The 27,727-nt window shown below is 49.0% G+C and overlaps 2 protein-coding genes across 20 annotated transcripts in view; one reads left to right on the top strand and one right to left on the bottom strand.

Annotated features, from left to right (window-relative positions):
• Positions 1–4,397, top strand: part of Ppip5k1 (diphosphoinositol pentakisphosphate kinase 1) — a 43,381-nt gene extending 38,984 nt beyond the window's left edge. For 13 of the 18 annotated variants that reach the window (XM_076850700.2, XM_076850697.2, XM_076850691.2 and 10 more), the window contains 2 exons: positions 38–151; positions 2,479–4,397. In XM_076850700.2, the coding sequence (XP_076706815.1) occupies positions 38–151; positions 2,479–3,317 (953 nt within the window). In that variant the 3' untranslated portion in view covers positions 3,318–4,397. Of the gene's footprint in view, positions 1–37; positions 152–1,737; positions 1,822–2,478 lie in introns of all 18 variants that reach the window. The other 5 variants (XM_076850704.2, XM_076850702.2, XM_076850694.2 and 2 more) reach the window with 3 other exon arrangements.
• A 1,032-nt stretch (positions 4,398–5,429) lies between these two features.
• Positions 5,430–26,457, bottom strand: Map1a (microtubule associated protein 1A). 2 transcript variants are annotated; one of them, XM_076850686.2, is made up of 7 exons: positions 26,220–26,457; positions 25,206–25,307; positions 16,415–16,497; positions 16,023–16,163; positions 7,496–15,797; positions 7,127–7,347; positions 5,430–6,931 (listed from the first exon to the last, which is right to left on the bottom strand). In XM_076850686.2, exons 1-7 carry the CDS (start codon positions 26,455–26,457, stop codon positions 6,776–6,778), a joined length of 9,243 nt encoding a protein of 3,080 aa, XP_076706801.2. In that variant the 3' UTR covers positions 5,430–6,775. The 2 variants fall into 2 exon arrangements, with proteins under 2 accessions (XP_076706801.2, XP_076706802.2); XM_076850687.2 differs by lacking the exon at positions 7,127–7,347 and having other exon boundaries at positions 6,834–6,931.
• Positions 26,458–27,727: the final 1,270 nt, after the last annotated feature.

Genomic DNA, 27,727 nt, shown 5'->3' with positions numbered 1-27,727 from the left:
CCTTTTGTTCTTCCCTCTCTCCCCTCCACCTGTGCAGCCCTCTTTGACTCTATGCACAGCAACCAGGCCTCAGATAGCCCATTTTCCCCACCCCGTACTCTTCATTCACCTCCCCTGCAACTTCGGCAGCGCTCTGAGAAGCCCCCTTGGTGTAAGTAAACCTTTCTAACTGCCTGGACCAAAACCATGAGGGATGGAGGGATTGGTGAATAAGGGACCTGATGCATGAGAGGAAAGATGAAGGTTGAAAGACCAGGAATGATCATTCAGGATGCAGTTGCATCTGCTCTTTCCAAGATGGAGGGAGGATCTGTTTGTGCTCTTTCTTCACCTCTGTCCTCCAGGATCCCTCTATCTCGTTGGATAGGCTCCTCAAAGACAGTGACCCAGAGGCCCTTTGGGAAAAAAAGGATAGAGACTCTGTTCTACTCAGATATGCTTTTAGTGTCTCTAGAGCTTTCTTCAGTAAAGAGAACTAGGAGGCAACCTAGATACATAGAAAATTTGGGAGCAGGATACTAGAATCTGCTACTCATTTCTATATGTCCCTTCTCTCAAGTTGTCTGTTCTCAATTCAAGTCAAGGTGCTGCTTTTTCCTTGCTTGTCTTTATTATCTCTAGCCTGTCACTAATTACTCTTGGTAACAACATGAACAACAGAGCCACAAGGAGTTACTAGGGTGATAAGAGGGAAGAGGAGATACCAGTGGTCATCAAAAGCACTAGTGAAAAAAAAAAAAATTCTTTCCTTATCATCCTGCCTCTGGGGAATAACTGGAACCAAACATGCCTTTACTTGGATAGGCCTGAAGCAGATTTATATTTCAGTAATGGGGTTTAATAAACGTAAAAATTTGCCTTTCCTCTGATACTCTGTATGAGGAAGAAACTTTGCTGACAACAATAATTCTTCATGATCTTTTGATTGCCCTACATGCACCTTGCCATTGCCCCCTTTACCTCTTTCCTGGTGAGTATATGGGAAATCTTATCCTTCTCCCTTTTTGATTTGCCTAAAATAAATCAGACTATTGGCTGGCTATAAAGTCTACTTCTATACTTGAGGAAAACTCAGCTTACATCTTTTCTTCTCCTTTCTTTTTTTCTTCCTGCTATCAGACTTTCATTGCTAAACTTCTCCTTTGTGGTCTGTCTGTACCATAAATAGGTTGCATATCTTGCTGGCCCTAAATCATGTTCCTCCTTTTTTTCTACTTGAAGCATTCCTTCTCTATTCTACTTTACAGAAGAGGAATAGCTAGCATATTTTAAATTTAATGCCTGATTGAGCCTTTGCAGACTCAAGTTTTCCAACTTTCCCAGATTCTCTTTGATTATGCTATATCCTGGTCTCCTTTTTCCAGAATCTATCATGGCATTTTAATATATAAAATACCCTCAATAAGTACAGTATTTACAAAAAGAAAATAGGTTAGTAGTCTCCTATTACAGGTGAAAGAAGAAGTAGAGATTGGGGTTGGAATCATCCCATAGTGTGATTGAAGATCTTCATGTATAATATTGTCAGGATCTAGAAAATTAGTTTTTATGCTTTCTGTATATATGATATGTGCAGTCCTGTAAAATTGCATATTCCAAGGCTTAGAGCATCTTAACCTTGGTTCCAGGGATGGGTTTCAGAGTAGAGATTGTGAACTCCAGGAATCATATGTAAAGACGAATGTGAACATTTGCATATGTCCATTTTCCTGAAATATAATTCATTACCTTCCTTAGAGCCTCAAGGGTGCCAGTGACCCTCAGAAAGGCTAATTAAAAACTTCTTCCATTTGAAGATTCTGCAGCAGTCTTTCATCTTTGGTAAACCATTTCTTTCCAACGGTTCTGATTTACAGTTTTTTTCTACATTCTTTTTTGCTTACGTATCTCTTGGAATATAAACAATGATGTGCTGTGCTTCAGAAATATATTGAATACTTTAAAGAATGATTCTTAACAAAAGATGTACATCAGATTCAACTAGGAGTGTTTCAACAAAATGATATTATCCTCATCCTCCCTGCTTCCCTCACCCATGCCTTTATACAAAACTAAATTAGAATCTCTGGAGATAGAAACTGGAAATTTGTTTTTAAAATTTTTTTCACAATTTTGATATGTAAAACTAATTATGAACCATTAGGCTAACATGTACATATGCATCTAAAGTGGGAATGAGGAGCCATGGGAATTTGGAGTTGAGATGAGAGTATATTTATGAAAGAACCAGATGAAATAGCCCTCATTATTTTCTCCTGAAGTCTTAGATGAACCTTAGCGCTATTCATATAGTAACCATTAGACCAGGGTGACAATTCCTGAACTGGGCAAATTTAGTATCTATTAAATTTGGAATTCAGTTCCTCTTTCCCCAGATCGCAAGTAGCACAGGCCATCCATTCTAGCATTTGAACTATGCATAGGATAGAGCTTACTCTGCTAGCTTGTCTCACTTGTTCTCCTGACTTTGCTTTGTAGACAGCAGTGGCCCTTCCAGCACTGTGTCCAGTGCTGGTCCCTCCTCCCCTACTGCAGTGGATGGCAACTCCCATTTTGGCTTCAGTGATCAAACCTCTCTAAATGCATATGTGATGGAAGAAAGTCAAGGCCTTGGGCTGTTCCAGGAGATGCATGGAAATGAAATACTACAAGAGTTCCCCATTGAAGGGCAGCAAGAGCTTTCTGAACTACACCAGTCCCCACAGGAGCCACCTGTGGGAACCAGCCAGCCAAGAGTCCAGGAAGTTGTTGAGAAGGTCAGCCAGCCATGTCAGGTGATCCCTGATATCAGCCAGCCATGCCAGAAGAACCAAGATACTCTTACCCACACATGCCCACCATGTCAGAAGGCCAGCGAACTATGCCAGAAAGACTCAAAGGAAGTTTGCCAGCTTTGCCACAAGAACCATGATGATGTGAGCCAGCCATGTTGGGGGATTTCTGTGGAGGTTGGCAGCCCACTCCATAGGGTCTCTGTAGGGGTTGGCGGCCTGGTCCAGGAAACCCTTGAGGAAGTTGGCAGGCCAATCCAAGAGATCCCTGAAGAGATCAGCCAGCCATGCCAGGAGTTCTCTGTGGAGGTTGCCAAGTTGGCCCAGGAGGCTTTTGCAATCAATCTTTTGTCTCAAGACATCCCTGAGGTTGATAAGCCACGTCAGGATCTCCCAGGGGAGACTGATATGCAGGCCCAGGAGATCCCTGAGGAGGTTAGTCAGCAATCTTGGGTGGTCCCTGAGGTGATTGATCAGCTGCCTAGAGAGGATGCTCCCCAAATGCAGTGTCTGTCTAGTGATCTAAAGCCAGTCTCTAGCCCATGACCAGCATTCACTCCTTCCACCAGCAACATATAATTGATCATTTTCTCATTATTGGTGTCACATTATACCAGCTATTTGAGTCAGAAACTTGTTGTGTTGGCTAACTCACTGATCAGAGTGAGGCCTTGGCTCACAACAGAGGTGCCTGAGGATGCAGTCCTCTTGGCATGAAGCATGCCTGTGCCAGGGCTGAGCTTGGGGAGGAGCTAGTTTCATGTTCAAAGCAGCCACTGGCTTCTCACTTAGCCATTAGACTTGAATATGATTTCCTTGGGATAGGCTGGTCTATCGTTACCTAACCTACTCTGATTATCCCAGGAAATCTCAGATTGTTAACTGCTGAAGACACCACTGTGGACAGGAAATGCAAAATGGGGGACTCCAGGGTCTTTTTTTTCTGGGGAAATATTCAATTCTGGGTAATGCAGTAATTGGAGTACCTTTTTCAAGGTACCTTAGACCAGATATGCATTCAGGGGTTCACAACTTCTTAAGGTACCTTAGATTAGATGTGCATTCAGGGGGACTCTATTAATAATCTCAGGTGGGCCCTGGATGGCCATCTGAAATGTCTGGAAAATAGAGTTCCCTTCCCAAACATTGTCATGGCCACTATTCTTCAGACTGGGCTTATAGGTATTTCCATATCATCTCCAAGTGATCCCTGTACCCCAGTTCTCCTCCTCTGGGCAATTATTTTAGGAAAAAAATAGGTATTAGATTGCTGTGCAACTTCAGAGTAACTACTTAAAATGCTCTGGAGGAGTTTTGGCCAATCTGTGAAGCTGGGCCTTCTTTATTGTGGGGCTATTTGGCTTAGGAGATGCTGTAATAGAAAATCAGGTTCTATTTTAAGCAATTAACAGAGATCAATATTGTACAGACATGAGCAAAGATTTAATATATATATATATATATATTTCTGTAGTTTGCCAGGGAAAGACTGGCCAAAGTCCAAACACTCCAGGGTCCCCAAGAAGTTTGTCCTTATATCATGTATCTTTAGAACAGATGTGATTATGAAGCTTTTCCCAAAGATCTGGGGATGGGAGTGGGGGTGGGTAGGAGGGGTAATGCAGTCATTGGAGTCGGGGGCGTAACATTATGAGTGCTCAATAAATATGAAAGAACGAAAATGGTGATGGTGGTGGTGATGACTTTGTGAATTTAAGAATGAATATGACTGTTAATCTGTGTCTGTGACTGAATCCGAATCAGTCAAAAGCCATTACAGTTTAGCAACAATGGGCCATAAAAATGTAGAGCTCTGGCATCCCAGAAGGTCCCTGGAGCAGTCAGCCTACCATCTCAAATGCCTTTAATGAATAGACTGCTGGGTAGTGGGAGTGGAGATTTATGTTGAGAAGCACCAGAGGGTACTTGACCCTTGGAGTCTTCGTTTAATTTTTCATTCTGATGATTTGGAATGAATGTCAGGAGGACTTGATATAAAGAGGCCATGTCCCTTCTCTTTCCCACTGACATCTTTACATTGGGAGAACCCCCTACAATATCCCCCTCCCTATAAAGGGTTTTGGGGAGGGACTTAACTTTTTACTACATGAGTACTATAAATACAAAAGGGGAGAACTCCAGGGTCTTTACTTTTCTGGGGGAATAGTCACAGTGACTACACAATAAGGGGGCATTTCCAATCTCAATAGGCTCTGGATCTCATAGGGCCCCTCAACTCCTTACCCGTTTGCTATTTCTCTATCCATTTAAAATGGTCCTCTGCTGTTGACCCCCTGGAATACAGATCCCATTCCCAGGAGGCATCCTTCCCCTCTTCCATCCCCCAAACCAAATTTATGTTCTCACCTTACACTCCTATTCCCCATACTCAGGCATTCTTTTCCATTTTCAGAAATTATGCTGGCTCCCATACTATTTCTCCCTTCACCCACCCTGACTATGTTCTCTGGCTCCCTCTGGGTCGTGGAACTGCTTCCAGTAATCAAAGGAGTCTTCCAAGATAAATGACAACGCTGGTTGAAGCAGAGAGGTAGAAGCCAGGGCCCAGTAACTTAGCAATGTGTGGAGTCCAAAAAAGCCTAAGCAGCACTACACCATCTGCAATGAACTTGATTTATTGTTAGACTTGGAGGCAGCTCTGTTACAGCAGCTGGGAACTATAGCAGGAAAAGTGCAGGGAGGAGTAGAGCACAGCAGCACGGGGAGGGTGGGAGCTAGGAAGAACACAGGTGGGCTCATTTTGGTTTCTCAGTCACTTGGCAGAGAAGGTGAGCCCCGATGACTATCAGCGTCTGGATTTCTCAGTCCAGCAGTAGTCTGACGGGGCTGCTCACTGGCTTGCTTGGGGTGAGGTCCTCTCCTGGGGTGGTATTTTCACTTCACTCTGTAGGAGTTAAGCTATAGCTCAGTTTTGTCTCCCTCTTTCCTTCCTCCCTCTCTTGGTCCCCCAAGTCCTCTGGCTTGGTCTCCACCCCCCAGATCCTCTTTCCAAGACTTTGGGTTTGGAGAGGCAGCCAGTGTTCCCATTTCAGCTGCAGAATGGCTTAGTGAAATGTTGGGGGAGTCACACATGGCTGGGGTGTCAAATGTTGGGATGTCAGGCAGTGGCTTATTTTTAACCCATTACACACCAGGCCACAGCAGATGACCACATGCAGAGAAGCCAAGCAGAGGATAAGAAGGTGTCAGGATAATTGGAATGGGGTGACTGAAAACTTGAAAGGGTCAGGGAGTTTGGAAGAATTGGGATTGGGACTGGGGCTTTCCTTGCCCTTTTGTGCTGCCTTATAGGCCTGGTCTGGGTATAGCCCTAGGATGTGAATGGTATGAAGCAGGGACTGGGAGATAATTTCCTTTCTCCTCTCACCAGTCTGTTGGTCTAAAGAGCTTCAAGTTTTGGATTGAGACATTCAGATACTGAAGAAGCAGTAGGACAGTGTAGCAGTGGGGTGTACCCTAAGACCCCTGCTAGAACTCAGACCTTGGCAGCTAAAGGAATGGAAGATGGAGGAAAGGGTGCAGCTCTGGGCACCTCACTGATAGTATCCTATCCCCACATAAATTACTAAAGGAAATCCTTCCAGGGATGCTAAATGAATAGAGATAAGGAGGCACCTGGGATTGGGGATATAATCTCCCTCCATGAGGGAGGAGGTTGCTGAGACCCATCCTCACTCCCCATCCAATACCAAACTTGGCAGTGCTAGGAGAGGGTACCACTCCAGGGTTCTCAGGCATCGGGTGACCTCTTATCCTAATTTTTTGCCCTCCCTCATACTATCCCTGTTACCTTTGGTTTTAAGACCCCTCTCAGAAATTAATGAAGGGAAGGGATAATACCTCCCATTTAGCCCAGACCAAGTCCCCACAGCAAGACACTGCCCACCCCCCAGCTCCATCTCCCACATCCCCAAAGGACTCAGCAGTAGCCATTCTCTAAAGGAGCTGGGGGAGTGGATCCTGGGTAAGGGAGGGAGGTTCTTTCAGAACTCAATCTTGCAGGCTGGGAAGGACTCATCCTGCATGACCACAGTGCTGCTACTAGCCAGGACCAAGACGTTCAGTTGCTGCTGCTGCTCATGAGTCTGCTGGTACCACTCACGAGTCACCTCCGTGTCATGAGTGGGGATCAGAGTCACCTAGGAGGGAGACAAGACATACCTGATGTGAGATCATGAAGGGAAGGTAGGTGAGAGGTAGGGGTACCTGATGGTCTCAGAAGTAGCCTGCTGCCCAAGAAAGGACCACGTTGTTTTATGAATAGGGACTATGTTCTGCTATTGCCTCTAAGAAGCTTTGAACAGAATACTTCCTTGGCATCTCTTGCTACTCACCTGAAGATTCTCCCCCCACTGAGCCTTGCCCTCCAGCAGGGCATCCAGCACAGCCCGGCTTGGCTCGCCATTGGCAGGGTCATTCCCACTGACCACATAGTAGGATGCACGGACTCGACGGAAGAAATCAAGGTCAGCAGTCTTGCCACTACAATGATTTGGTATATAGGCGAGATCCACGTATACAGGGGAGCCAGAGCCACCCTTGGAACCTAAGGTCACTGTAGAGACAAGCCAGGACATATTGTAGAGGAAAAGTAGTACCCTATTGGCAACCTTCCCCCTCTTTCCCATGGCTGGAGCCTTTGACTATCCCATACGGAGCCCAAACCCACAATCTCCTCCTTCCTCTTTTCATGATATACTCACTTGGTCCTGCCTTGAGTCCATTGACTAGGCCTTTGGACATGGGGCTATGTCCATCCTTTTCCTCTGCTGGGGTGACCTGGGTTGTAGTGCTGCGTGGTCGAGGGGGTGCCCGAGATGCACGATCTACAGGCCCTTTACCAGGGGTGGGTGAACGTTTTCCCCGAAGATCCAGACGTCGTGCCGGGGATGCTGGCTTGGCCCGGCCTGGGGCCCGGCGCCCTACTCGCCCCTGAGCCTTCTCCTTTTCTCGAAGCCTCTCTACCCTCCCAGACTCTGAGCTGAGCCCCTCAGGGTCAGCCATGCACACATCAGGGCGGGGAGGGGATGGGTGGGGGTCTGGCTGGGGAACAGGGGGTGGGTCATGGCCAGGTCTGGGATGGTGAGTTCCACTGACCCCCCCAGCTTTGTCCACAGGTAAGAAGTCCCCATCTTCATCTGAGTCTAGCACTGCCTCAGCTGTGATGGACGGACACTCCTCAGTTTCTGGTGGAACATCAGAATCTGACTGTGAGGAGCCTGAGTCACTGGCTGACGTGGGGGGTGTCTCATCAGCCACAGGGCATGGGCCCCCTGTGGCCCCTGGACCTCCAGCCCGGCGCCGCCCCACTTTTCCTAGCAATCGAGCTTCTTCAGTTGAAGGGTCACTGTCATCTGTGAATGGGGGCAGAGGGGGGTTCAGGAAGGATGGGGAAAGCTCCCCACGGTGTGGCCGGGGATCGGCAGCACATCCCTGAGGCCCAGCCTCAACCTCAGAAGAGACACTGTGGGGTGAGCCAACAGAACCCTCTCCAGGACACGGGGGCTGCTCAGGAGAGAGCAGTGTGTCAGGCCGAGAGCTTCTCTCAGCTCCCTCAGGCCAGGCGCCTCGTTCCCAAGCAGGACAGGCCTTAGCCTCTTCTTTTTCCATCTTGGCTGTGGCAGGGCCTGGGGGATTTGGGCTGGTTTCAGTTGGGCCATTGGCTTCACAATCCCCAGTGGGACCCTGGCAGGGGCTCAGCTTCTTGGTGGCTTCCCCTGAGCACTCTAGGCAGCAGGGCAGGGTGCCATCATCCATGTCTCTAGTCAAGCTTGGAGCTAGAGCCGGGGCCAACTCCAGTGAAGCTGGGGGTGCTGGGCTCAGAGGAGTGAGGTCCCAGAGGCTGTGGGCAGCTGGCTCCATTCCTGGGTCCAGCTCTCCTGACACCTGTTCTGCAGCTTCCAGGCCTGAAGGGAAGCGCTCAGCCACACTTGAAATCACAGGTGTGGTAGCCTCAGAGGAGGAGCCTTCAGACAAGGCTGGTGAGGCAGGTCGTGGCAGACTTGAGAGGAGAGGGGCTCCAGGAGAGCTGGGTGATGGGAGCTGGGGCAGAGAGGAGTCCAGGCTGGGGGCCTTGGTCACTTCCAAGTATTCATCATGCCGGGTTCTGGCTGGGGGTCCTGGAGCCAGAGCCAGAGCTCGGTCCCCAGAGAAGGCGAGCGAGCCACAGGGTGCTGAGCGGGGTTCAGCTGGAGAGGGCAGCTGAGGGGGAGCAGGCTGCAATGAAGAAAAGCCAAAGGCTGAAGCGGGGAAGTCCAGGCTGGGTCGGGCAGGACCCAAGTGTGAGTCCACGGAAGGGCTGGTATGTGCCTGAGTTTCAGGCCACAATGTGGGGGGCCCTGCAGGGGTGGAATGAAGGGGACTTGGGGACTGAGTCTCTTTTTCTGGCTGTTCCCGAGCTCCCTTCTCCAGTTCTGAGTCACTAGTGCTATCATCCCAGTGACCCTGGACTGATTCTTTGGGGGACGGGGTCCTCCTATCTGGTCTACAGGTTAGAATGTTACCATTGAGAGGAGGGCTTGGGCCTTTGCTGAGGGGTATAGGGACACGGGGGGGCACTGCAGGTGGAATGAGGCTGGGCTCCACACTAAGCCCTAGCTCAGGCTCCTGCCTGGGGGGCACAGTGGGACCTGCCAGGGCTGCATAGCTAAAGGTTGAAGTGTCAGATTGGAGGTTCTTGGGTGAGACAGGAGAAGAAAGCTCCTTCTCTGCAGACGTGTTTCGGCCAGCAGCCTCCTCTTTGGTTGAGAGGCGTGGGGGCCAATCCCCAGCTGCACCAAGTGGAGGCTCCCTAGTGGGGCATGCAGGGCCAAGTCCAGTAAGCATCATCTGCTCATAGATGTCTGCATACTGAAAGCTTCTCTCATCAGGATAGGGTGTGGGCTCCCTTTGTTCTGGCTCAGTCTGTTCAGTATCCCTGGTGGCATGGCTCTCACTGGCCTCTGGGACCTTTGAGCTACAGGGGCTGCTTTCAGGAGCCCCAGTTCCACTTTCCCCTTCCCGTTCCCCTTCAGCCTTGCGGTAGTCCTTCCCTAGGGGGGAGTATGGTCCTCCTTCCAACTCAGCTGCCCCCTCCTGCACTGCAGCCACTACACTGTCATACTCAGCTGTGCCCCAGGAGAAGGGTGCAGGAGTGTGTGGCTCTGGAGCAGGTGTAGGAGGAGCTGGAGCTGGGGAGAGGGGTGCAGGGGGAAGGGGTCTATCCTTAGGCACCCACGGTGGGATGTCAGCCAACCATGAGGGGGTGGTGGGTTCATTCCTCATGGGGGGCATGGGCTTAGTCTCTGGAATAGGACTTTCTTGTCCTGGGGCTGAAGGAACCCGCTGTCCAACCATTTCAGGTGGAGAGGTTGGAGGGGAGATGATCTCAAAGGGAGAGCGGGTCAACTTGTCCTCTTCCTCTGGTGGCAGCCCAACTGGTGACTCGGCAAGCCAGCGCTCCACTTCCAGCCCTTTTTGTGGTGAAGTCTCCTGGAAATCCTTGAAATCTGAGGCCCAGGGACTCCGGGGCGTCTGCTGCAGAGGGGATACTTCCTTTTCATCTGGTCCCTCATCGAGGAAAGTGCTCTCTCGTTCCTCGGTGTACCGTGGGCGGACCCCCTGGCCATCCAGTTCGTGAGGGAACCAGACCTTCCTCTCACAGCTCAGCTCTCTCCAGTATGCGTCCTGTTCGAGTGTCACATCTCTGTCCCTCCAATACCTGACTTCCTGCTCAGGAGATGTGTCCTTCCACGCTGGTACAGGATCTTTCTGTTTTCCAACTGGCTCCTCTCTGATTGGAGGTGTTTCTTGCCACTCTGGGACCATACCCTGCTCCTTCCAGTACCTGTCTTCCTGCTCTTGGCCCTGTTCCTCCTGCACTGGACTCACTTCCAGTCCCAGAGCTTTGGTCTTCTCCAGCAGTGTTTCTCCCTTCTGTTCTGCAGCTCTGACCTTTTCTGGAGATTTTTCTTCTACTGTTGTCTCCTTTGGTTTCATGGTTTTATCCTCCTGAACAAAGCTTTCCTGTCCCTGAGTTTTGCTCTTTTCTTCCAAAGCCTTATCTTTCTGTTCAGCAATCTTACTATCTTGTTCCAGGGCTTCATCCTTCTTTCCTAAGGCCAAATATTTTTGTTCTAAGGACTGATCTTTCTTTTCTAAGGCCTTATCCTGTTCCTGGGTCTTGTCTTTCTGTTCAAGAATTCTGTCTGTCTGTTCTAGGGCTTTGCCCTTTGTTTCAGGGACTTTGTCTTCTGGAACCTTGTCTTTATGTTCAGAATCTTGCACTCTTTGTTTTACAGCTTTGTCTTTCTCTTCTCCAATCTTGTCTTTTTGTTCCAAGATCTTGTCTTTTTGTTCCTTGTCTTTTGATTCAAGTGTTTGGTCCTTCTGTTCCAGGACCTTGTCTTTTTGTTCTAAGTCACTGTGTTTTTTTCCTTTATCTTTTGATTCTGTGGCCTTGTCCTTCTGTTCTAGGGCTATGTCCTTTTGTTCCAGGGCTGTGACCTTGTCTTTTTCTCCTGGGATCTTGTCCTTCTGTTCCAGGACCTCATCTTGTTGTTCTAAGACTTCGTCTTTTGTCTTCTGCTCTAGCCATGTATCTTTTTGGTCTATGTCTTTGCCTTTTTGTTCCAAATCCTTATCCTGCTGTCCCAAAGCCTTAACCTTTTCTTCCAGAGTCTCACCTTTTTGATGCATGGTTGTATCCCTTTGCTCTACAACAATATCTTTCTGGTGCAGAATTCTGTCCTTTTGATGTAGGATTTCATCCTTTGGCTCGGGTTCTTTGTCTTCCTGCTCTGGGGTTCTGTCTTTCAACCCCAGAACCTTACCTTCCCACTCCATGGCAATGTCTTCCATGGCAGGGCTTGGCAAAGACTCAGGACTCTTGGTGAGGGAGTTATCAGATGTCAGATGTTCACTGGGGCTCATGATTACCCCAGGTGAATGCTTTCCATCCCCTGACAGTGTAGAGTGAGAGAAGGAGCTGGCTGGTAATTTTCTGTCAGGGCTCTCATCTGTGATATGTGTCTGTGAAGTATATACAGTGGTCCCATCTGTGGGAGGTGACACTGTGGCTACATTGCGCTCTGGAACAGATACAGGAACTAGATGGTAAGAGGTGTCATCAGCCTGCATTAGAGGCCCCTTTTCATCCTTTTCAAGGCTTAGTTCTCCAAACTGGAGGGTGCCAAGGCTTTCTGGAGAGAGCTGCTTTGAAGAGATATCCAGAGAGGTCTCCTTGCTAGGACTCTCTTCTGAGAGAGAAGGTGACTGTGTGCCTTCTGGAGAAACCTCTGGCCAAATATCTTTATGTAAGTGCTTCTCTGTCAGTCCACAGGGAGATCTGGGAGTAGGCTCTTGTTTGGCAGTATCTGGAGAGACTATACTGAGGACAGACAGAGACTCTGCATCTTCAGGGGAAAGACTTCGATCAGGAATTAGGAGTGTCTCATCTTTCTGAGGTTCACCAGGTTCTTGGAGTGATGTCCTCAATTCTCTGGGAATGGCTTCTGTTCCCAAAATTGGGCCTGGGAGCCCAATTCCTGCCTCCATAGTCTCTCCTGACTCCATGGTTTCAAAGACTATTGCTTTGTCCTGTTCTGGCAATAGCTGAATGGTGCAGCCTGTATGTATCCCAACAATGCTGGCAGGTGCTTCCTGGGCCTGTGGGCTCTTGGGAGGAGGCACCTTTCCCTCTTTCTCTAGTGTTCCCTCTTCAGGCCCTGGCTTGACTGACTCCTTGGCAGCATCTTCCTTGCCCACAACTGGTGTGTGCTTAGTGTCCCCCCATGAGTCATCTTCTTGAAAATCTTGGGGCTCAGACTTATCTTCAACCGGGGACTGATGAAAGGGTGTATGGGTGGCACTGGGTGGGCCAGATGGAGGAGGAGAAGCCATCTTCACTGTACTATCATCTGGGCTGAGGCACCGCTCCTCTATTTCTCCAAGGACTGGTTCCCCTGGACGTAGGGTATGTCCAGGAGTACCAAACACTGGAGTTCCATATTGACTGTGAAGTTTCTCAGACATCTCTACGTTTGCCCTCTTCTCTTCCTCTTCCACAACTCTCTCCCCAGCCAAACCTCTCCCTACAACCTCTCCTCTTCTCTCTGACTCCCCAGTCACAGAGAAGTCCTCACAGGGTGGTGATTTGAAGCCCTTGTCTTCTTCCAGGGAGGAGGTGGGTGAGATGGTACCTGCCGATGGCACATAATCCAAGCCCTGAGTAGCTTCAGTGCGGGAAGAGGGGATGCTTGTGACCGTATCAAGTAGCAAGGAGCTTTTGCCTGTTTCCTCTGTCTGGGGAGCTGTAAGTGAGGCCACGGACTGGTCCTCAGCCACTGATGTGGCAAAGGAAGAAAGCTTGTCACACTCAGTGATTGAAGTGGCTGAGGATACATGCTCCTCTTCAGCCAAAGGGGCAGCCACCATGTTGGGCGGGTAGGTGAGTTCAGTCTCCGGTGCTCCATAGCCTTTGCTTGAGGTAACAGGAACAGCAATATCAGCAGGCTGGCTGGCTTCAAAGGGACCAGGACCTTCAGGCCCAGGGAGGTCATATGTACTTGTAGGGAATCTGGGTGGAGCTGGGCGTTCCTCTGGTTCATCATGGATCTCTTCATCTGAGATGGTCTGCTCAGTCTCTGAGTAACCAGGGATCGTCTCATCCTGGATGTAAGAGACGTGCTCAGTTGCTCCTGCAGGGGTGGCCAGGCTGCTTAGGAATGATGAGGTCTCCCTTTCAGGCACCTTTCCCTGGAGTCCCAATTCACGGCCCCCAAGAGCCTCCCTGCCCTTTGGGATTACCTTCAAGGCTTCCTGCATATGTTTTTGGTAAAAACCCACAGCCTTTGTCTCTTCCTCTTCTTCTTCATCTGAAGGGTGCACCTCCTCCATTTCTTCTACCTCAGCCTTTTCTATCACATCCTCCTTTACCTCAGGTTCATTTTCCTCTCTGGCTTCTGCTGTCTCTGGAAGCTTCTCTGTTTCCCTCTGCTTCTTTTCCTCCCAGGTATCTTTCTCTTCCTCTGTTTCAGCCCCAGAGTCTGGGCCTCTGTCTTTGCTGCCTTGTTCTCCAGGGAGGTCTGAGATAACTTCTTTCTCCTTCATTACCTGCTCCTCTTGTTCCAGCCTGTGGGCAGAGAGTTGTGTTCCCTGGATAGCTGTGCTTGGAGGTCCCTCCTCTGTAGTATCTACAGGGAGTGGCTTCTCTCCTAGTCCTATGTCCCTTTGTTCAGCCAGCAAACCTCTCTCCTCACGTTTCATCTCCTCAAAGTCCTGTGTGAGGTCCTCTGGTGAGGACAGGACCATCTCCCTGTGTCCACTGACATTTGGGAGTGGTACAGTCCCCTTCTGCACTGGGGGTGTCCGAGGCTCAGAAGACAGTTCCTTCTCCCCCCGGGAAGCTCGGCTCTTGTCCATCTTGATTCTTCCAGGGGCCTTGGCTTTGTAGAGGGTCTTACGTACCTCAGGGGTAAAGGGCTTCAGGTCTGGTTTGGAAATTTTCTTTGCCTCAGGTTTGGTATCTTTCCTCTTCTCCTCCTTCTTGACATCCTTTTTCTCTTCTTTCCTTCCTTCATCCTTCTTGAGCTCCTTCCTCTCCTTCTTGATCTCTTTTTTCTCCTTGTCTTTTTTCTCTTCTAGCTTTGATATCTTTTCTTTAAGGTGCTTCTTCCCCACTTTGTCCTTGATCAGCTTTCGCTTCTCTGCCTTCAGTACCTCACTTGACTCTGTCCTCACCCTCTCAGGTTTGGCAGGCTTCTCTGGGGGCTTCTCAGATGGCTCTTTTGCCTTCTTCTCTGTCTTGGCTAACTCCTTGGCCAGCTCTGAGCGGGCCTCCTTGGCTCCCTCTTCTGCTACTTCCTCCCGTTTGGCCAGCTTGCTCACAGCTGTCTTGGTAGCAGCTTTAAGGCTCTCTTTGCTGTCAGTCCGCTGTTTGATTTTGCTAGGCTTCAGGTTAGCAGGCACAGCCCCAGCAGCCAGGTCCTTCTGTGTGGCCACCGGGTAGCGCAGAAAGTCCAGGTGTCGAAGCTTTTCCAGGCCCTCCAAGATCTTGTTCTGGGGAGCATTTCCTGGAAAAAGCACACGTACAATCTTCTCAGTAGGGTTGGCTGGTAGCCAGACCACAAGAGCTGTGATAGAGGTTAAGTAGGGCACTGAGATTTCAGCCTCTTTCCCATTGGCCAACACAATGCCTGTCTTGGCTTTACTATTGCCTGCCCACTTTTGCATGAGAAACTGCATTTCCTTGCTGTCCTTGACAGGGTTGAGAACATACATGTCCAGTCGGCCCACACCCATTTTGTGGAAAAGAGTCAGTGGCTCAATAGTGTTGCTGACCACACGGTACAGAGGCTCGGCCTGGATGCCCAAGCGATTTAGGTGCTGAAGAGTGAGGCAGGCCTCCTCAATGCTGCGCTTGGCCTTTCGGGAGGCATCAGGCAGCCGCAGCTTATCAGGCACATTGAAAAAGACAACTCCAAGCTCAGGGGAGATGAGGTTTTTCACCCAATCACTGTAGCTGCTGGAGCCCTGGGACTGCTCCTCCTCTAGTTCTGCCACTTTGCGCTGCAGGAGTCCATTGATGCCTGGCAGGTTGTCTGCCCCAATGTGAGTGAGCAGCACTGAGTCAATGCGGTCCAGGTGGCGCACCAGCTTCCAGAAGCAGGACTTGCGATCAGAACCGCCATCTACCAGAATGTTGAAACCATTGACAGCAAAGAGGGCAGAGTCCCCTCGGCCACCTGGGAAGATATAGCAGCAAGGCTTGGAGAGTTTGAGGAAGCCCCCTGAAGTGGGGGGTTCAAGCAGGTCAAAGGGGGATGGCACATCCACAGTCTCAGAAATGTACTCGGAGAATTCAGCCACACCATCCATGGTGGGTAGTATGGGTTCAGGGTTTAGCCGGAGATGCAGGGTCTCTTGGGAACTGGACAGTCCCAGGTGGCTCCAATCACCCTCCCCTAAGCAGGACACAGTGAGGAAGGCCTGGATTCCAGGGTCTCTATTGCTGAGCAATTGGGCAATCTAGAGGAATGGGAAATAGAAGCTGATTAGATCACTGGGTTTGTCTTAGCCTGACTCATATTTAATTCCTTAATCTTCAGCTCTCTCCAAAAGTGAAATCCTACCTTTCTGTCAGTACTCCTGATAGAAAGGCAATATGAGACTTTCCCTTTCTTGGATTCCTCCCCACATTTCAAATCCTGTCCCTTATCCCCTTCTTCCTCGATACTCAGCCATGAAACTTACCTCTGGGTTGTGAAGGACCTGTGCAAAATTTTCATAGGAGTAGGTACCACTCTGAAGGATGAGGTCTCCCCCAGGCTCTAAATTTTGCCCACTCAAGATCAGTAGTTTGTGAGCCGATGGGCTACTAAGGAGATGGTGAACCTGGAATGGAAGGAGGGGAGTGGTCACCGATGTGGGGAACACAGTGGAAAGCACTGAACATTTTTGCCTCCATCCAGTACTGCAAGGACATGCCAGCAGTGTCCCCTACAACACCTTCAGAGTAGGGCTGGATATTGTAAGTCAGCTTAGATGGTGGACAGAGGATTCTTGGCTTAAAGTAGTGGCATTGGAAAGGGTGGATGACATCACTTGCAGCAGTCCTCTTGGCAAGTCACAGGCCCTGGCCTTACCTCAGAGCTGATGCTGTCTGCACTGGGGTTTACCAGGATGATGGTCTCTAGGATCTCACTCTGGTGGCAGAGGGTCCTCTGGCCTGAGAGCAGGAGAGGGAAGAATGCACAATCAGAAAATGGGGCTTAGGGGAAAGAGAGAAGCCTGGTTATCCCTTGACTCTGCTGCCTCGTATACAGTTAAATAAGGTCTAGGAACTGGCTGCTCCAGCCTTTCCCTTTCAGGGTTTCCATCTCCCCTCTCCCATACTGACTGTCTTCTCCCTCCCTTCACCCGCCACACCCTCCACTGCCAAGTCCCCACCCTTCTGCCTGAAACTCAGACACATGACAAGAAGCTTTTGTCCCTCTGGAGCACCAAGCTCCTGGTGCTGCCTGGGGAGGGAGGGCTCAGCTGGATAGAGGTCTCTTGGGATGATGATCCTTACTAGCTTTCTCCTCACTAGCTTCCCTTTGCCCTGGGCTTTCATGCCAGCAGAGTGTCTAGAAATAAGAACATGGGAGTGTACAGACTCCTAGTCCTCTTTTTCAACCTCCTATCCAAAGCCAGAGCTCCTGTTCCAGAAGACACAGAAACAAGTGCTATCTCAGCTCTTGGGGTTTTACAATTCAAAGTGAATACAGGATCTAACTTAAGGTTCTGTTCTCCAGAGCCAGCCAAACCTGCACTCACACACGAGTACAATCATTTTGTTCCCATGCCCAAAGTTTTCACAGCTTCTTTTTCCACCTCACCTTCATGTCTCTAGGTTCCAGAGAGGCCTGGTTCACTATCGTACAACCCATTCCTTGTGAATAGTTTCTCCTCTCATCCTCGCCCCTCTCCTATGGGCCTTTCTGCCATGCAGATGGGGAGCGAGGGGTTCACAAACAAGAAACACGTAAATGCTGGGTGTGGTGGTACACCTCTGTAATCCCAGCAACTCAGAGGCAGAAGCATTGCAAGTTCCATTCCAGTCTCAGCAACTTAGCGAGGCCCTAAGCAACATAGCAAGACCCTGTCTCAAAATAAAAAGTAAAAAAGGATTGGGGATGTAGCTCAGTGGTAAAGCATCCCTGTATTCAATGATACCAAAAAAAGAAAAGAAAGAAATAAAGAAAGACACAAATAAGGAAGGAGAGATTCAGGTGTTCCCCAGACATGGAGAAAGAAAAAACATTCCCATATCCCCTATTAACTGCCCTTCTCCAGGATCACATGAAACACCAAGCAATGAAGCAAAGGAAGTAGCAGGTTGGACCAATACTAAGAAGGATGCTACTGTTCCCAGCTTCCACCCTTTCTCCCCCACCCTCTTCCCAATTACAGTCACAGTGGAGTTAACCTTACAAGCAGAGAATCCAACAGATGGCCTGGGAAGTGGGCTGTCTGGAGGACACTTGTGGGAGAGCTCATAATCTGCTTCCTAGACCCTCTTCTGTGACCCAACTCTTTTCTTTCTGGGCTCAGACAAGAGGAGCCTGGGGCCTTTGTTAAGAGGAAGAGAAATAATGCTAGGATCAGGAAGATCTGGCAGCACAGAGCTATAAATGCAACTGGCAGGGAAAATAAACCATGATTGGTGCCAGAAGACCAAATCCCATACAGGGTGTGTTGGGCCCAAAAGGAGTTCAAGGATTCTCTTCTATAAACTTGGGAATTGAGGGAAACTCTGAGGTCAGTTCAGAGGACAGAGCCATCTCTGAGCAGGCAGAAGCAAGGTTTGGGCAGGTCAGATATCAAGGTACAGCAAGCTGCCAGCCTCAAGTAATTTAGATTTAGAAGAACAATGACTCCCCAAACAAACAAGGTCACATTTTTTAGCTAGATGGGGCAAAAAGAGAAATAACTATGGTGCAAACTGATTTGCTTTTTACCACTCTTCCATACAGCTCCACAGTCCCCAGTTTATAAACCACAAGACCTCTCTGATCCAGTTCCTGTCCTAACACAAGACTATTCTTCACTGTACCCCTGGGGAGTGATTCTGACTGTCAGCTCCATGGTGTATATCCTTTGCCCCTCTTTTTCAGGTCTGGGGGAAAGCCTATTTCTCTCTTCTACATCCCAGCTCTCCCACTGAAGGAAACCGACTATTTTTTGTTTTTCCTTTTTCTTTGGAGAGGATCATTTTGAGGCAGGGGCACTTCACTTGGCCAGTACTGGGGTGCAGGGTGGGCTGCGGGTGTGGAGGCTGAGCAGACAGGAGGGCAGGTGTCTCCGCAGTGAGGCAGAAGGGAAGGGGGGGGTGATCGGGCAGCTGCAGTTTGCCGCAGTGTGTGTGAGTGTGCGCACTGAGCTCAGCCTCCAGCTCCGCCCCCACCCCCCACCCCAGCATGACAAGTCATTTTCTTGGCTGCTTCTGCATGGGGGGTTGGGGTGGGGGGGAACGAAGAGAGGGAGAAGAAACTGGCTCCTCTGTTCAAGAGCCCCCATCTTGGGAAGAAAAGCAGAGATGAGGTGGGGGTGGGGCTGAGACAGGGAATCTGAAGGGTAGAGAGTACCGGGAATGCAGGGCAGCTGCTGGGGAGGCAGCGCTCTCAATCTCTGAAGTGGCCTCAGCCGGGCCACAAAGGTGGTGATGGGGGTTAAAGCCCCAGTCTCAAAGCGGCCCACAGGGTATGGGGTAGGGGGAACCCTTTGCAAACCGGTTCGTCTGTGAGGAGGCATGTGCCACGTCTTAATGACCCTTTTCTCCCTTCTTTTCCATAGTGTTCCCCACCTTCCCTTACTTGGCAAAAACTCGCTACCCCACTCGCCCTCAGCATAGGAGCAGCTGAGCAATCCAGCAGTTGACACCCAGGAGCCCTCCCATTAGGTGCATTCCCATAACACCCCCTTTTTTCAGATTCTTCTGCCTCTCACCAAAGAAGCCCCCCAAACCCTCCAGCACCCTGAGTGCCAGGCAGAGCCAGTGGCACCACCCTCTACTGCTGCCCCAGGACTGATGTCTCCCACCCCCGCCCAGCTGCAGAGGTGAACTGTCACAGCCCCTGGACGCCTCTGCCTGCTTCTGGGTCCAGGATGACCCCGTGTTCATCCTCTCTTTCCATTCCCCCAGCTTGCCCAACCCGCTGGGCTAGTTCAAGATGCACCAGATTGCCAGGTATCAGCTCCCTTTCTGTTACCCCCATCCCATCTCCCTATCACAGCACCCTCACTTCTCTGCCATTGCAAGCCCATCGGTTTGGTTCTTACCCTGGGGTGTGGGAGGGAGCCCCTCATGGAGGCGGCAGCTCCGGCCTCAGCCGGCAGCTTCAGGGAAGAGTCTGCGGCACTTGGGGTGGGAGTGGGGGGGGGGGCGCTAGAAAGGGAGGGCGGCGCCAGGGCGGGGAAGAGGGGCTGGTCTGTGACGAGGCACTAGAGACTTAACTGTTTCTTTCCCTTCACAATGTCAGCGCTCCATTACTTCAGTTTGGCTCTAGTGGGCTGAGGAGTTGTCTAACAGTTTAAAGAGCTAGGGTGACATCCTATGGCCCTTAGTATTCTTCTTGCCCAACCCTGCTTAGTTAAGAAATACCCTTTCAGCATCAGCCTAAAGACCAAAGCCCTATTTGCTAGAGCACAGAGCAGGGATATAGAAGACCCGGGCCACATGGGCCCTCCCCTTTCTCTTAGAAACCATCTGCTGCCTCTTCTCTTAGATGGACCCAGGAAATGAACTTCAGTCCCTGTAGGAGCAGGAGACAAAGAGACTGGGGGCCCCAACATGAGGGGTAGGTGGGGGATGGGAGATATGCTGAGCTAAACTTTCTTTTGAACCACAGCTATAGACACAAGAGAGAGCAGAAATTAGTTTGTTTTAGGGTGAAGGGTGGTTTGAAATTCTGGAGTGGATATGGTTCCTAGCCTGTTGGGGTGGGGCACAGGGACCCTGAGGCACAAGTCTGTGCCAATGCAGCACAACAGAGAAACCACAAAGGCCTTGATCCTTGGGATTCTTGAGTCATTGGATATAAGGAAGCATCTTTGAAGGGGCAAGGAGATTTCTGCTTTCAGAGAAGGAATTAACAAGGACTAAGGACCACCAGCTCAAGCAAGGTTTTCTAATAATATATGCCAATTAATAATGTAATATAAAGTACTGTTTGGATTAAGAAAAAAATTTAATAATTTTCTAAGGTGGTTGGGTCTCTATACCCTTCTTTTCTCTGTACCATTTTGTATCTCTTTGCTGTCTATGTCTTACATTATCTTGATCCTTCTATTGTTGACCCTGTGTCCCTTAGTCTCTACCTCTGTCTTAGATATACTAAAGTATTTCAGAACTCAAAGGAAGGATCTGAAGAGCTCTGCCATTGACTTCCTACAGTGATGCTTAGGCTCTCACACCCTGCCCTCTCCTCATTAACCCTTCCCAGTCCTGGCCAGCTCCTAAGACCTTGGCACAGAGACTTTCACCCACCCACACCACAGCAAGGGCCCCACCCTTGCCCCTGGCTGCCAAGACTGCTTTTGAAGGTCAGAGAAGCCAAAATAGTCTCTGCTTTCAGCATCCCCCCCTCAACTGCAGTCAGAGAAGAGGAGGAGCTGAGTCACCATTACTCCTGGGGGGAGGGGGGGGAGGGGGGAGGAATCCTTGCTCAGATCCGGGGATGCTAAGCAGCAACATGGCAACAGCCCCATTAGGAAAGAAGAGGCCATCTGTAGAGGTACACAATGCAAACCAGACTAAGTTCAGAGCATCACAAAGGGGAAATACCTCCCTTCTGCAGCTTCATAGTTCTTATTTCCTCCTACTTGAGCCTTCTATCTCCTTTCTGCTTTCTAGGGCTCTCTGGAGTGTTAGGAGGGAAACTTGAGTAGACATTTGACTTGAAAACAAAATAACATTTCCCAACCCAATGTGGAGCCCACCCTTGTTCTTAGCTGCCATTCCCAAGGGCCACACCCTGGGCACAGGTCCAACTCACAGCAGAGCTTTCCTTCAGCCCTCACCCTCTGAACAGCCACCCACAACAACCAACCCTCAACCTGCTGTGTCCCTAGTTTCTGCTGCAATGCAATGATGAGATGCCAAAGAAGAGAGACAGGCTAGAGCTCAGGCACAAAGTAAGATCAGAATCCCTAGATTTGAGACCCAACTCCACCATTACTTATCATGCTTTTAAACAAGCTACTTTATTTCTCTCAGAGCTTGCTTCCTGAACTATAAAATGAATATAATCTTAGTACCATCCTTTAATAATGCTGTAAGGATTGACTGGCATAAAAGAGGAAAAGTGCTGTATTCCTGAAATCTTAAACTTGCAATGTAAACTTGCCACTGGAAGTCTGCAAAAGGTCACTTAGGTGTTCAGGGAAATCCTAAATCAGAATTTCAGACCAGATGAATCCTGGGCTACCCCAAGTTTCCAGGTAAAGCCAGGACTGGAGATGCCCTGCAGAATGAAACTTAAGGTTTTATTCATGTTCCTGTTTTCCCATTTCAGACAGCAACATGGACCCCAGGTCCAGGGACCAATTAGCTGTTGTCCTAATTCAGGATAGCTTTCATGTTAGCAGGAGTAACAGAACTATCCTTTCTAAGCACACCGATGATAACAGAGAGTCAAACAGAAGGTCTCAAATGGGGTCCTCAGGCTGTTTTCTAGTCCTCAAAAATCAATCCTCCTTTTTTTCTTTTTCTTTCGTGTGTGTGTGTGTGTGTGTGTGTGTGTGTGTGTGTGTATTGGGGATTGAACCCTGCTCTACCAATGAGCTACAATCCCAGGCCTTTATATTTTCTTTTGAAACAGGGTCTTACTAAGTTGCTGAGGGTCTTGCTAAGTTTTTGAAGCTGGCCTTAATCTTGTGATCCTAGAGATGCTGGGATTGTAGGCAGGTACCACCACACCCAGCCAATCCTCCCTTTTCTATAGGTGCTCAGTAAAATTATCATAGTATTATTTAAATTCAGTTTTTCTCTTTCTTTCTTTCTTTTCTTCTTTCTTTTCCATTTTTCGTTTTTCGAAGTGTTGGGGATTGAACCCAGGGCCTTGTACATGCCAAACAGATGCTCTATCACTAAGCTATATCCCCAGGCCCAAAGTTATTTTCCATTGTTCTAATAGTTTCTAGGTTTGTGTTAAAACACTTAGAAGCTGCAGATATTTTTGCTGGAGTTATAACGGAAAGCCCCAAGTCACTGCTGGTGACTACTTGATGCAAAAACTGCCCTTGAAAACTTTTACCAGGCTTGACCACTAGAAGGAGCTGGGCCACTGGCTATCCTTCAGAAGGTCCCTCATTTCTGTGTGTGGGTGGATAAATGTGGAGGGGGTGGTGCCTAGGAATAATTACACTCTTCCTGTCATCACTGTAGGTTACATTTTTTGTCCCCTTTCTCATCATTTTGGCCCAGGTTAGAGATGGTGTTAGAAATGGTGGTCCAGTCTGTGAGGTAGGCAGAAAAAGGTCAAGTCATAAGGCACTAGCAATTGTCCTTTGCCTCCTCACTCACATGAGGCTGAAGGGAGGGGCAGTGTCTGCAGCTGCTCTGAGCTGACTGTTGTTTGTGGGGACAGCTGAAAGAGGAGCCAGCAGGGGTGGGGCTGTGGCTGTGGCTGTCTTGAGCTCTGTGGGGTTTTTTCCAGGAAATTCTCCACTATTCTCCAGGGAAACAGACAGGCCACTGTGAAAATGTCCAAACCTAAAAAATATCAATATGCTAAAGTAAGCCCTGAGAGTGTATGATCCTAAGCCCCTGGAGGACACCATAGCAAAACTCTTTGATTGAAAAGGTCTAGTAAGTGTTTCTCTATCTGTGATTGAGAATAATTATACAGCTCCCTGTAAGCCTCTTTCCAAGATCCCTTCATCTTAATCTGCAAAAAGTGCCTAAGAACTTTGATTTAAGTTCTGATCATTTCTTTTCATTCCAGAAAATAGCTTACTTTCAAGTCTCTGTGGCCAAAGGGACAAGGTAAGAGAATTCTGTGTGAATTATTAATATCAGCAGGTAATCTCCAAACTTAAATTTAGTCATTAATTTCATCCTCTTGCGCTGGGGTTGTAGCTCAGTGGCAGAGTGCTTGCACGCCCGTAATCCCAGTGGCTTGCCTAACATGCGTGAGGCATTGGGTTCGATCCTCAGCACCACATAAAAATAAAAACAAATAAAATAAAGGCATTTTGTCCATATACAACTACAAATTTTTTTTTTTAATTTCATCCTCTTTCATCCCTTTATCACCTTGCACTAATGCTTCTAGGAGTACTAAGTGGTAAAACGGTTGATTCGTAGTCATCAGGGAAAAATGGAGGAAGCCATGACATGAATAACTTTAAATAGAAAGTAGTCTCAGTGACAAATGTAAATGTGGGGCCCCTTTTTAAAAGATCATTAAGAATTTCAAGATAGGGACAAACAAGCTGTAGTCCTTCTGACATGGGGTGGCAGGAACGGCACAGTTCTCATTCCTGTGAAACTGGGGAGGTAGGAAAGGTCATTTTGGACTCAGTCTTTGTAAGTTCTGCTTTGCTTTATTCATTACCAAACATTTTAATTAAGCGTTCCAGCCTCTCACAGGGTGCAGTGATGCACGCCTGTAATCCCAGTGGCTGGGGAGGCTGAGACAGGAGGATTGCAAATTCAAAGTCAGCTTCAGCAAAAATGAGGTGCAAAGCAACTCAGTGAGACCCTGTCTCTAAATAAAATACAAAATAGGGATGGGTATGTAGTCAGTGGTTGAGTGCCCCTGAGTTCAATCCTTGGTACCAAAAAAAAAAAAAGTACCAACCTCTCATAAACAAATAAATAGAAGATGGTATCAAAAGAGTAAATGGCTATGGCTAGCTTTACAGGAAGCCAATAACATCAGGAATATGACAGCCTCACATTTTTTAAATGCTGCAGATATTCCTAAGGTAATGGAGCTTTAGTCATATTAACCTTTTCAGCCGCATCTCTAGAGCAGTTAGTGATCAAGACACAACAAAAACATTTCTGACAGTTAAGAGAAAGAGCAGGAAGAAGAGAGGTGACTATTTACATTAGAGAATTGAGAATTATCTATACGTGAATTCAGTTACTTGGTGGCATGGATTTTATATTTTATAAAGCTACGTGGTCAAGCTTTCAAAATTTACCAATAAGATGATTAGATACCTGGTACTTTTATAATAGGATGTAAGACTTTCTGTAATCTCCCCTTCTGTCATGGAATGATGGTTCTTAAAATATTTTCTCAAATCAAACTCATTTCTCAGACCCAGCAGAATGAGAAATCACCTTCTGTAAGCTTTGATCTCAGTCCAAATCTCACACTGTAACTGGCTCCTGTAACAATAAATCCAGGAGAACCCATCTTTCCATCTTGGATTTGATGGTTTTTATTAGCCTTTGGCACCAGGATTCTGTCTACTCTGGAGATCTGTTGGTTAGGCCAAAGGCAGAAGTAGAAACCCTGAATCCTGGAGAGTAGACTTTGCTAAGCAAGAGTCTGGGAAGGTGAGTGGGACATTATGGGGTGTCTGTAAAGGGAAGCAGGAATGCAGAAAGGGGTATGCAGAAATGAAAAGAGTGGATTTTTGCATGAGAGTTGATTGATCAGTCAAAATGAATACCTCAACATGGCAACAGCTGTCCACAAACAATTCTCTTTTTGGAGAAATTATGTTCTCCGGGTTCCTTCTACTATCATACCCTGAGTCTGCAAAGTACACTGGGCATGTAGAAATAGCTATGGAGACCTTTGACTTTTCCATCAGTAATCCTCCCTTCTCCCCCACCCACGCATCCCACAATTCCAGTTCTGCCAGGGAGACTGGACCTCTGCTTTTCTGTGACCAGCCCTCACCAAAACTGAGACAAATGACACTAGTCCTAACCTTTGACCTCTGAGGAGAAGTGAGCTAGGTGCCGGGTAATGAAGAGTCTCAACTGTTGGTTCAAGTCAAAGGATGATAAGTCAATGTTCCAGGAGAGAATCCCTGTGAGAGAAAAGAAACAGAGGGTTCTAGATAGAGTTAGTGGGTAGGACTGCAGGAAGCACTTTCAATCTCACATAAGGGGAAGGAAAAGAGGGGATCAGGACAGCTGCCACGATCAGCTATCTCTAAGAAGGATGATTAGTATCTTTGTCTATCTCCTAACCTGCACCTTTTCTTGCCAGTGCCAGAGGAGGACAGAGTTTAGATTAAACTCCTCATTAATGAATTTATAGGTAGCAATTTTCTAGAAAGATTGCCCAGTTCTGGTAAAAGTAGACCCTAAAGGACCTATACTATGGACTGCCTTCCTGGTCTTTACATCTTAATCAGATTCTAGATTCTCCCTTCTATCTTTCTATGCCCCTCTCCTTTCCTCCACCCCTAGGCGACTAGCTTCCACCCGCAGGTGGCTCCGCAGCACTGCGCCACAGGCACAGGAGAGGGAGGTGAGGACTGAAGAGCTGATGGTCCCGAAGGTCACTCTCACGTTGGCTGCTGGCATTCAGAGATTTGACATTTGTACGCCGCGTTCAGAAACTTCCCTGTGCGGTTCAGGGACCTAAAGAAGAAACTGAAGGTAGGGACATGGACTTTACAGGGAATGGTGAGGACTTTCAGGACACTGCGGGAGAGGGGTGTGGTGTGACCAGAGGGGCTTCAGGGGCTGCACAGAGTTCCCCTACTCATGGAGATTGCAGAGTAGCACCGGGTGTGAGGAAAGGATGGGGAAGCAAGCTATTAGCAGCTTGGAAGGATACGGACACAGGCATGGACGATGCAGGTGACAGGGGCGCGTGTCTCTGGAAGTGCGGACTGGGATGGAGAATGCAGACGTGCGCAATGGGAGATGAATGCAGATGGCGGAGAAGCAAGGGTGGAGGTGCTGCAGGCACAGCCAGGACAGCAGCTCACCTTGTTCAAGGTGGGCCCGCACGGCCCTCAGCTGGCTCTCTGTACCGATATCGCCGATCACGATGAGCAAAGAGTGTTTTCTCAGGTCCCAGCGTGCCGCCGCCACCGCGGCTTCGGTCTCGCATAGCCGCTCCGCAGGGTTCTGAGACAGCGGTGAGCCCGAGCTTCGGAGCTCCAGCCCGGGAGTTGTCTCCATGGCAACGCCGCAAGGCCGCGCCGGCCGGGCCTCGGTCTCCATGGAAACTCCGGTGGAGTGCTTTGCCGGCAGCGTCCGCTGCAGACAGAGTGAGCGCGGTTCTTAAAGGCCGGCGGCAGGAGCCGCTCATTGGTCGCTGCCTGTCAGAGGGCGGTGCACTGACGCCGCAGGGGCCGGGCTGGGGCTCCAGAGCCTCTGGCTTTGCGTTCTCGCTGGGTTGCGGGTGGTGGCCGCCACCTTTAACCCCCCTCCAGTGTTCCAGAAGGTGCTTCCACTCCGACTTAAGCTGGGGTAGGGGCTCAGAGGGACCCAGCGGAGGGCCCAGTCGATTGCCTTGGCGCCAGAAGAAGCCGCTAGTTAGGATGTGTCCCCGATAAGTACTGTCTGGCAATTCCGCAGCCTCGCCCGAAGTGAGGGAGCCATCTTGTCCCTCTGTCTCCGAGTTTATATCGTCTCCATCTGTGTTTGTGCGTCTGTATTATCGTCTGGCGGTTTTTTTTTTTTTTTTTTTTTTTTGTCACTGCCTGCCAGGGTCCTGGTTTCCATCCTCTGTTTCCCTGTCCTTGCCCCAGGCCCTGGGTGTGCTCAGAAAGGCTGCGCAGTATTGGGACAGAATGACCTTCCGGCCCTGAGTCCCTGGTGAGTTGTTATTCCAAAGATAGTGTTTGGCTAGTCTCCATCTCTGCTGAGTGCAGGACTCATGAGTGCTATGAGGTCAGACTGCGCAAGGGGGATTTGAGTAAAACCCAGGAAAGACCTTCCCAACTACAAGTGATGTGACACCGGGAAATCAGTAACCTTAGGAGGCCCTAGAGAGTTCTCAAAACAGAAGGGGTAATGTTTGAACCAAAAAAGAGGTGACGGTTCCCAAACCAAAGAATCAGGGAGTGGGAAGGAGAATTGAGGAGGCCTGGCACTGTTTTATGACTTACTGGATTGTCTTTATAAAAATGGTGTTGTGAGTCTACCCCACCAACCCATTCCTCCAGGTGTTTCCCCTGCCTGTTCTGCACTACAGCCTCTTTTACCAGGATACAAGAATCATTGTGTGCATATATGTACAGACTGAAGGCCTGTCTTTTACCCTAGGACGCCAGCTGCCGCCTCCGCCGCCGCCGCCGCCTCCTCCTCCTCCTCCTCCTCCTCCTCCTCCTTCTTCTTCTTCTTTCTTCTTTCTTCTTTCTTCTTCTTCTTTCTTCTTCTTCTTCTCCTTCTTCTCCTCCTTCTCCTCGTTCTCCTTCTCCTCCTCCTCCTCCTCCTCCTCCTCCTCCTCCTCCTCCTCCTTCTTCTTTTCTTCTTCTTCTTCTTTTTT

This window comes from Callospermophilus lateralis, chromosome 3 (genome assembly GCF_048772815.1).
Source record: "Callospermophilus lateralis isolate mCalLat2 chromosome 3, mCalLat2.hap1, whole genome shotgun sequence".
In the NCBI taxonomy this organism is placed as follows: Eukaryota; Metazoa; Chordata; class Mammalia; order Rodentia; family Sciuridae; genus Callospermophilus; species Callospermophilus lateralis.
This window is presented reverse-complemented; position numbering and strand designations above follow the sequence as displayed.